At 45.2% G+C, this 10,611-nt stretch overlaps 1 protein-coding gene across 5 annotated transcripts in view; it reads right to left on the bottom strand.

Moving 5' to 3' along the window:
* Positions 1–735: 735 nt before the first annotated feature.
* septin12 (septin 12) overlaps positions 736–10,611 on the bottom strand; it is a 178,809-nt gene continuing 168,933 nt past the window's right edge. For all 5 annotated transcript variants that reach the window (XM_071391290.1, XM_071391282.1, XM_071391320.1 and 2 more), the window contains 2 exons: positions 9,924–9,975; positions 736–4,339 (listed from right to left, as the gene is read on the bottom strand). In XM_071391290.1, coding sequence (XP_071247391.1) covers positions 4,147–4,339; positions 9,924–9,975 — 245 coding nt within the window. In that variant the 3' untranslated portion in view covers positions 736–4,146. The remainder of the gene's footprint in view (positions 4,340–9,923; positions 9,976–10,611) is intronic.

Genomic DNA, 10,611 nt, shown 5'->3' with positions numbered 1-10,611 from the left:
GTCACAGGGCCCCACCACTCAGATGTGTAACAGTGATTCTCCCCTGTGTCTGGGTCATTGTGAGTCACAGGGCCCCACCACTCAGATGTGTAACAGTGATTCTCCCCTGTGTCTGGGTCATTGTGAGTCACAGGGCCCCACCACTCTGACGTGTAACAGTGATTCTCCCCTGTGTCTGGGTCATTGTGAGTCACAGGGCCCCACCACTCTGACGTGTAACAGTGATTCTCCCCTGTGTCTGGGTCATTGTGAGTCACAGGGCCCCACCACTCAGATGTGTAACAGTGATTCTCCCCTGTGTCTGGGTCATTGTGAGTCACAGGGCCCCACCACTCAGATGTGTAACAGTGATTCTCCCCTGTGTCTGGGTCATTGTGAGTCACAGGGCCCCACCACTCTGACGTGTAACAGTGATTCTCCCCTGTGTCTGGGTCATTGTGAGTCACAGGGCCCCACCACTCAGATGTGTAACAGTGATTCTCCCCTGTGTCTGGGTCATTGTGAGTCACAGGGCCCCACCACTCAGATGTGTAACAGTGATTCTCCCCTGTGTCTGGGTCATTGTGAGTCACAGGGCCCCACCACTCAGATGTGTAACAGTGATTCTCCCCTGTGTCTGGGTCATTGTGAGTCACAGGGCCCCACCACTCAGATGTGTAACAGTGATTCTCCCCTGTGTCTGGGTCATTGTGAGTCACAGGGCCCCACCACTCAGACGTGTAACAGTGACAATCATTTTGATGGTAAATCAACGGTGTTTATTAATGTGTAAAACAAGGTCTATCAGGATGCAGCGTACAGAACATTAGGCTACAACACTATAAAACATCAGAGGCAGGAGATAAACAACAACACAAACATTGTCACGTCATGGATGGGTGTGGATGTGTGTCTGTGTGTGTGTGTGTGTGTGTGCCTGTGTGTCTGTGTCTGTCTGTGTGTGTGTGTGTGTGTGTGTGTGTGTGTGTGTGTGTGTGTGTGTGTGTGTGTGTGTGCCTGTGTGTCTGTGTGTCTGTGTGTGCCTGTGTGTCTGTGTGTCTGTGTGTGTGTGTGTGTGCCTGTGTGTATGTTTGACTGTTATAGGCAGCCCACAGCTGAAGAGGCTGTGTACCAGGTCAACACTAGGTATGTACATGAGGGAGGGATGTACCTTTAATGGACAACAGATCTAGTGATGTGGTCTAAAAACAGACAGCTGATCAGCAGTTGAAGAAGAGGCCGTCAGTCTGTGAAGACACGACAGGCTTTGAACGGGCAAACACACACACATACCTGGTTATCATAGCACCAGTTTCCCCAACACAGATTAAACCTAGTCTTGGACTACGAAACACTTTCAATGGAGAAGGCTTATAGGACCAAGTGGGCTTAATCTGTGTCCGGAAAGCGGCCTCCTAGCATCACATTTACATGTTAACGTTAAACAGGAAGTTTGGGTCTCTAAGTTAGGCACATCCAAAGCCATGAAACAGAGGAGAGTAAAGTGGGCTAATCTAATCCTGTCTGCATTATTTCTGTCTCTCCCATAACATAGTATCATTGAGAGCTACTGGGCATTTTGCAACCCCCAGACACTTTGGTGAGAGAGTACAGTTTGTATCCTCTTGTCTCTGACTCCGGTCATTCCTCCACTTGGCCTCTAGGTGGAGCCCTCTCTCCAAACAGCACAGCTCACCATCGGGGAAGGAGACAGAAAGGATCTAGGATTCCCTCCATACACAACTGGACTGTGTACGTATGGATGGACAAGTGTGTATGGATATGTATGTGTGCATCGACGTTTACCGCAGGTGGAAAAGGTAACAAAACAAAAAAAACTTTTCTGGAAAAAATATATTTTCTTTTTTTTTTAAGTCAACATGCGTATTAAATGAAATGAAGCGTCTGAATATATTACAGGCCTATGCCTGTGTTATAGAGAGAGGTTCATAAGCCATACATAGGCTAGGCTACGGCTCTGCCAGTATTCATACAGTGTTAAAAAGGCTGCCGTCCTTTGAGAGATGGAGAAACGGGGCGGAATTCAAACAAAGCCACATTACAGTATTCACACAGTAGCATACAGACCACGTGTCAAACTCATTCCACGGAGGGCAGAGTGTCTGCAGGTTTTCGCTCCACCCTTGTTCTTGCTGGAGGAATTAAGGTCACTAATTAGTAAGGATCTCCTTTCACCTGGTTGTCTAGGTTTTAATTGAATGGAACAAAAACAAAAACCCACAGACACTCGACCCTCAGTGGAATGAGTTTGACAAATCTGATATAGACCATATCATTTCTGCTGTGGCCAAATAACACCCAGAATGGACGTGGGTACTCTAGAATACAGGAGGCTGTAGCTGAATGGACGTGGGTACTTTAGAATACAGGAGGCTGTAGCTGAATGGACGTGGGTACTCTAGAATACAGGAGGCTGTAGCTGAATGGACGTGGGTACTGTAGAATACAGGAGGCTGTAGCTGAATGGCTGTGGGTACTCTAGAATACAGGAGGCTGTAGCTGAATGGACGTGGGTACTCTAGAATACAGGAGGCTGTAGCTGAATGGACGTGGGTACTCTAGAATACAGGAGGCTGTAGCTGAATGGACGTGGGTACTCTAGAATACAGGAGGCTGTAGCTGAATGGACGTGGGTACTCTAGAATACAGGAGGCTGTAGCTGAAGGGACGTGGGTACTGTAGAATACAGGAGGCTGTAGCTGAATGGACGTGGGTACTGTAGAATACAGGAGGCTGTAGCTGAATGGACGTGGGTACTCTAGAATACAGGAGGCTGTAGCTGAAGGGACGTGGGTACTCTAGAATACAGGAGGCTGTAGCTGAATGGCTGTGGGTACTGTAGAATACAGGAGGCTGTAGCTGAATGGACGTGGGTACTGTAGAATACAGGAGGCTGTAGCTGAATGGACGTGGGTACTGTAGAATACAGGAGGCTGTAGCTGAATGGACGTGGGTACTGTAGAATACAGGAGGCTGTAGCTGAATGGACGTGGGTACTCTAGAATACAGGAGGCTGTAGCTGAAGGGACGTGGGTACTCTAGAATACAGGAGGCTGTAGCTGAATGGCTGTGGGTACTGTAGAATACAGGAGGCTGTAGCTGAATGGACGTGGGTACTGTAGAATACAGGAGGCTGTAGTTGAAGGGACGAGGGTACTGTAGAATACATGAGGCTGTAGCTGAATGGACTTGGGTACTCTAGAATACAGGAGGCTGTAGCTGAATGGACGTGGGTACTCTAGAATACAGGAGGCTGTAGCTGAAGGGACGTGGGTACTGTAGAATACAGGAGGCTGTAGCTGAATGGACGTGGGTACTGTAGAATACAGGAGGCTGTAGCTGAATGGACGTGGGTACTCTAGAATACAGGAGGCTGTAGCTGAATGGACGTGGGTACTGTAGAATACAGGAGGCTGTAGTTGAATGGACGTGGGTACTGTAGAATACAGGAGGCTGTAGCTGTGTTAGCTACAGTATACTGTAAATCACTCTCAGGCAGGTGATTCCAGTTTTCTGAATTCCAGGGGTAGTATGAGTGTAAACAATGATACTGCATAAACATCGGTATTGCAGAAATAATTTTGTCTGAGCACATAACACACCTCCTCTCTCTCCCCCTCTCTATTTTTATCTCTTCCTCTCTCTCTCCATCCCTCACTCTCCCCCTCTCTCTCTGTTTTTATCTCTCTCTCTCCATCTCTCACCTTACCCCTCTCTCCCTCTCTGTTTTCATTTCTCTCCATCCCTCACTCTCCCCCTTTCCATCCATCAATCTCCCCCTCTCCCTCTCTGTTTTCATTTCTCTCTCCCCATCTCTCTCTGCTCTTCCAGCCCTGTGTGACCCTGCTTCCAGGAAATATAAACTCATCATGAGAAAATATATTCATATATGAAGTTTAAATGCATTTCTTATCAATAATGTCTTTAGTAAAACTCAATAAAATGTTCAAAATCCAAGGTGTGGTGGCCACCGAAAACATCTCTCCTTTGTTAAAAAAAAGCTCCTCTTTCTTTCTTTCGCTCTCTTTCTCGTGTTCCGTTTGGGGGAAACAGTCGACCAACCATTTTGCAGTCAAAACAGGAAACAGGAAGCTGTGAGCAGGAAGCTGGAGCTGCTGCTGTGTGCGACGCACTCTGTGGTCCCCCTCAGAGGTGGCTCTCTGAGTCACTCCTGTCCGAGGTTCCATTGGTTCCGTTGGTTCCGTGGGTCCCGTTCTCCATTGGAAAGCAGGACAGGGCCAGACCGTGGACGGTCAGGTTACTCTCGTTCAGCCTCCTGACGCGGAATGTCTCATAGTGGATGTTGTGGGTCACGTCCTTCAGGTCCTGCAGGTGGGACCTTTAGGGACACACAGACAAACACAAACACACTCATTTATGTGCATGTTTATTTATGTAAATAGGTTAAAATATACAATGTTGTAGACAAAAAAAAAACAACAACATCAGGGCAGATAGACAGCTAGATGATAGACAACAGATGATGAAGGATAGACAGCTGATATGATGAAGGATAGACAACTGATATGATGAAGGATAGACAACAGATGATGAAGGATAGAAAACTGATATGATGAAGGATAGACAACTGATATGATGAAGGATAGACAACTGATATGATGAAGGATAGACAACAGATGATGAAGGATAGACAACTGATATGATGAAGGATAGACAACTGATATGATGAAGGATAGACAGCTGATATGATGAAGGATAGACAACTGATATGATGAAGGATAGACAGCTGATATGATGAAGGATAGACAACTGATATGATGAAGGATAGACAGCTGATATGATGAAGGATAGACAGCTGATATGATGAAGGACAGACAGCTGATATGATGGATGATGAAGGATAGACAGCTGATATGATGAAGGATAGACAGCTGATATGATGAAGGATAGACAACTGATATGATGAAGGATAGACAGCTGATATGATGAAGGATAGACAGCTAGATGATAGACAACAGATGATGAAGGACAGACAGCTGATATGATGAAGGATAGACAACTGATATGATGAAGGATAGACAGCTGATATGATGAAGGATAGACAGCTAGATGATAGACAACAGATGATGAAGGATAGACAGCTGATATGATGAAGGATAGACAACTGATATGATGAAGGATAGACAGCTGATATGATGAAGGACAGACAGCTGATATGATGGATGATGAAGGATAGACAGCTGATATGATGAAGGACAGACAGCATATGATGAAGGATAGACAGCTGATATAATGGATGATGAAGGATAGACAGCTGATATGATGGATGATGAAGGATAGACAGCCGATATAATGGATGATGAAGGACAGACAGCTGATATGATGGATGATGAAGGACAGAGAGCTGATATGATGGATGATGAAGGATAGACAGCTGATATGATGAAGGATAGACAGCTGATATGATGAAGGATAGACAGCTGATATGATGGATGATGAAGGATAGACAGCTGATATGATGAAGGATAGACAGCTGATATGATGAAGGATAGACAGCTGATATGAAGGATGATGAAGGATAGACAGCTGATATGATGAAGGATAGACAGCTGATATGATGGATGATGAAGGATAGACAGCTGATATGATGAAGGACAGACAGCATATGATGAAGGATAGACAGCTGATATAATGGATGATGAAGGATAGACAGCTGATATGATGGATGATGAAGGATAGACAGCCGATATAATGGATGATGAAGGACAGACAGCTGATATGATGGATGATGAAGGATAGACAGCTGATATGATGGATGATGTAGGACAGACAGCTGATTTAATGGATGATGAAGGATAGACAGCTGATATGATGGATGATGAAGGATATACAGCTGATATGATGAAGGATAGACAGCTGATATGATGGATGATGAAGGAGAGACAGCTGATATGATGGATGATGAAGGACAGACAGCTGATATAATGGATGATGAAGGATAGACAGCTGATATGATGAAGGATAGACAGCTGATATGATGGATGATGAAGGATAGACAGCTTCTATGATGGATGATGAAGGATAGACAGCTGATGTGATGGATGATGAAGGATAGACAGCTGATATAATGGATGATGAAGGATAGACAGCTGATATGATGAAGGATAGACAGCTGATATGATGGATGATGAAGGATAGACAGCTGATATGATGGATGATGAAAGACAGACAGCTGATATGATGGATGATGAAGGATAGACAGCTGATATGATGGATGATGTAGGACAGACAGCTGATATGATGAAGGATAGACAGCTGATATGATGGATGATGAAGGATAGACAGCTGATATGAAGGATGATGAAGGATAGACAGCTGATATGATGAAGGATAGCCAGCTGATATGATGAAGGATAGACAGCTGATATGATGGATGATGAAGGATAGACAGCTGATATAATGGATGATGAAGGACAGACAGCTGATATAATGGATGATGAAGGATATACAGCTGATATGATGAAGGATAGACAGCTGATATGATGGATGATGAAGGATAGACAGCTGATATGATGGATGATGAAGGATAGACAGCTGATATAATGGATGATGAAGGATAGACAGCTGATATGATGGATGATGAAGGATAGACAGCTGATATGATGGATGATGAAGGATAGACAGCTGATATTATGGATGATGTAGGATAGACAGCTGATATGATGGATGATGAAGGACAGACCGCTGATATGATGGATGATGAAGGACAGAGAGCTGATATGATGGATGATGAAGGATAGACAGCTGATATGATGGATGTTATTGTGTTCTATTATGGCTGTAGTTAACAGCGTGGTTGTTGCCATGCATCATCAGGACAGGTACAGCGTAACTGCAGTGTGGAAGTGTACTAGGAATCAGTGGTGGAAAAACTACCCAACTGTTAGACTGGAGTAAAAGTAAAAGTAAAAGACACTCAGTAAAATTATACTTGAGTAAAAGTCTAAAAGTATTTGGTTTAAAAAATACTTACGTATCTTACGTAATAATTTCAAATTCCTTATATTTAGAAAACCAGATGGCACCATGTTCTTGTTTTTATTTATTTATGGAAAGCAGGGACACTCCAACACTCAGACATCATTTACAAACAAAGCATGTGTGTTTAGTGAGTCCGCCAGATCAGAGGCAGTAGGGATGACCAGGGATGTTCTCTTGATAAGTGTGTGAATTGGTAGAGGTGAAAGGTAGCAGAGTGATGGAAGAGGTGAAAGGTAGGAGAGAGATGGTAGAGGTGAAAGGTAGGAGAGTGATGGAAGATGTGAAAGGTAGGAGAGTGATGGAAGAGGTGAAAGGTAGGAGAGTGATGGAAGAGGTGAAAGGTAGGAGAGAGATGGAAGAGGTGAAAGGTAGGAGAGAGATGGAAGAGGTGAAAGGTAGGAGAGTGATGGAAGAGGTGAAAGGTAGGAGAGAGATGGAAGAGGTGAACGGTAGGAGAGAGATGGAAGAGGTGAACGGTAGGAGAGTGATGGAAGAGGTGAACGGTAGGAGAGAGATGGTAGAGGTGAAAGGTAGGAGAGTGATGGAAGATGTGAAAGGTAGGAGAGTGATGGAAGAGGTGAAAGGTAGGAGAGTGATGGAAGAGGTGAAAGGTAGGAGAGAGATGGAAGAGGTGAAAGGTAGGAGAGAGATGGAAGAGGTGAAAGGTAGGAGAGTGATGGAAGAGGTGAAAGGTAGGAGAGAGATGGAAGACGTGAACGGTAGGAGAGAGATGGAAGAGGTGAACGGTAGGAGAGTGATGGAAGAGGTGAAAGGTAGGAGAGTGATGGAAGAGGTGAAAGGTAGGAGAGAGATGGAAGAGGTGAAAGGTAGGAGAGTGATGGAAGAGGTGAAAGGTAGGAGAGTGATGGAAGAGGTGAAAGGTAGGAGAGTGATGGAAGATGTGAAAGGTAGCAGAGTGATGGAAGAGGTGAAATGTAGGAGAGTGATGGAAGAGGTGAAAGGTAGCAGAGTGATGGAAGAGGTGAAAGGTAGCAGAGTGATGGAAGAGGTGAAAGGTAGGAGAGTGATGGAAGAGGTGAACGGTAGGAGAGTGATGGAAGAGGTGAAAGGTAGGAGAGAGATGGAAGAGGTGAAAGGTAGGAGCGTGATGGAAGAGGTGAAAGGTAGGAGAGTGATGGAAGAGGTGAAAGGTAGGAGAGAGATGGAAGAGGTGAAAGGTAGGAGAGAGATGGAAGAGGTGAAAGGTAGGAGAGAGATGGAAGAGGTGAAAGGTAGGAGAGAGATGGAAGAGGTGAAAGGTAGGAGAGAGATGGAAGAGGTGAAAGGTAGGAGAGTGATGGAAGAGGTGAAAGGTAGGAGAGAGATGGAAGAGGTGAAAGGTAGGAGAGTGATGGAAGAGGTGAAAGGTAGGAGAGTGATGGAAGATGTGAAAGGTAGCAGAGTGATGGAAGAGGTGAAATGTAGGAGAGTGATGGAAGAGGTGAAAGGTAGCAGAGTGATGGAAGAGGTGAAAGGTAGCAGAGTGATGGAAGAGGTGAAAGGTAGGAGAGTGATGGAAGAGGTGAACGGTAGGAGAGTGATGGAAGAGGTGAAAGGTAGGAGAGAGATGGAAGAGGTGAAAGGTAGGAGAGTGATGGAAGAGGTGAAAGGTAGGAGAGTGATGGAAGAGGTGAAAGGTAGGAGAGAGATGGAAGAGGTGAAAGGTAGGAGAGAGATGGAAGAGGTGAAAGGTAGGAGAGTGATGGAAGAGGTGAAAGGTAGGAGAGTGATGGAAGAGGTGAAAGGTAGGAGAGAGATGGAAGAGGTGAAAGGTAGGAGAGAGATGGAAGAGGTGAAAGGTAGGAGAGTGATGGAAGAGGTGAAAGGTAGGAGAGTGATGGAAGAGGTGAAAGGTAGCAGAGTGATGGAAGAGGTGAAAGGTAGGAGAGAGATGGAAGAGGTGAAAGGTAGGAGAGAGATGGAAGAGGTGAAAGGTAGCAGAGTGATGGAAGAGGTGAAAGGTAGCAGAGTGATGGAAGAGGTGAAAGGTAGCAGAGTGATGGAAGAGGTGAAAGGTAGGAGAGTGATGGAAGAGGTGAATGGTAGGAGAGAGATGGAAGAGGTGAAAGGTAGGAGAGTGATGGAAGAGGTGAAAGGTAGGAGAGAGATGGAAGAGGTGAACGGTAGGAGAGAGATGGAAGAGGTGAACGGTAGGAGAGTGATGGAAGAGGTGAAAGGTAGGAGAGTGATGGAAGAGGTGAAAGGTAGGAGAGAGATGGAAGAGGTGAAAGGTAGGAGAGAGATGGAAGAGGTGAAAGGTAGGAGAGTGATGGAAGAGGTGAAAGGTAGGAGAGAGATGGAAGAGGTGAAAGATAGGAGAGAGATGGAAGAGGTGAAAGGTAGGAGAGTGATGGAAGAGGTGAAAGGTAGGAGAGAGAGTGATGGAAGAGGTGAAAGGTAGGAGAGAGATGGAAGAGGTGAAAGGTAGCAGAGAGATGGAAGAGGTGAAAGGTAGGAGAGTGATGGAAGAGGTGAAAGGTAGGAGAGTGATGGAAGAGGTGAAAGGTAGGAGAGAGATGGAAGAGGTGAAAGGTAGCAGAGTGATGGAAGAGGTGAAAGGTAGGAGAGTGATGGAAGAGGTGAAAGGTAGGAGAGTGATGGAAGAGGTGAAAGGTAGGAGAGAGATGGAAGAGGTGAAAGGTAGGAGAGAGATGGAAGAGGTGAAAGGTAGGAGAGTGATGGAAGAGGTGAAAGGTAGGAGAGAGAGTGATGGAAGAGGTGAAAGGTAGGAGAGAGATGGAAGAGGTGAAAGGTAGCAGAGAGATGGAAGAGGTGAAAGGTAGGAGAGTGATGGAAGAGGTGAAAGGTAGGAGAGTGATGGAAGAGGTGAAAGAGGCAGAGGCTTGGACCTCTAAACCACCCCAGGCAGCATGTGTGTGTACATGCGTCGGTGAGTGATTGTACGTGTAACTGAAACTCACCTAATCAGCAGATCTCTCAAGTTGGTAAACTCACAATGCGCCACGTTTTCAACTATGGACAGACAGAATAGAACAGATTGACTAAAACAGGTTAAAACCAGTCATTACATCACATCCATGGAACACCAACCCTTAAAACCAGTCATTACATCACATCCATGGAACACCAACCCTTAAAACCAGTCATTACATCACTTCCATGGAACACCAACCCTTAAAACCAGTCATTACATCACATCCATGGAACACCAACCCTTAAAACCAGTCATTACATCACATCCATGGAACACCAACCCTTAAAAGCAGTCATTACATCACTTCCATGGAACACCAACCCTTAAAACCAGTCATTAAATCACTTCCATGGAACACCAACCGTTAAAACCAGTCATTACATCACATCCATGGAACACCAACCCTTAAAACCAGTCATTACATCACATCCATGGAACACCAACCCTTAAAACCAGTCATTACATCACTTCCATGGAACACCAACCGTTAAAACCAGTCATTACATCACTTCCATGGAACACCAACCGTTAAAAGCAGTCATTACATCACTTCCATGGAACACCAACCCTTAAAACCAGTCATTACATCACTTCCATGGAACACCAACCGTTAAAACCAGTCATTACATCACATCCATGGAACACCAACCCTTAAAACCAGTCATTACATCACA

This window comes from Salvelinus alpinus, chromosome 1 (assembly GCF_045679555.1).
Source record: "Salvelinus alpinus chromosome 1, SLU_Salpinus.1, whole genome shotgun sequence".
In the NCBI taxonomy this organism is placed as follows: domain Eukaryota; kingdom Metazoa; phylum Chordata; class Actinopteri; order Salmoniformes; family Salmonidae; genus Salvelinus; species Salvelinus alpinus.
This window is presented reverse-complemented; position numbering and strand designations above follow the sequence as displayed.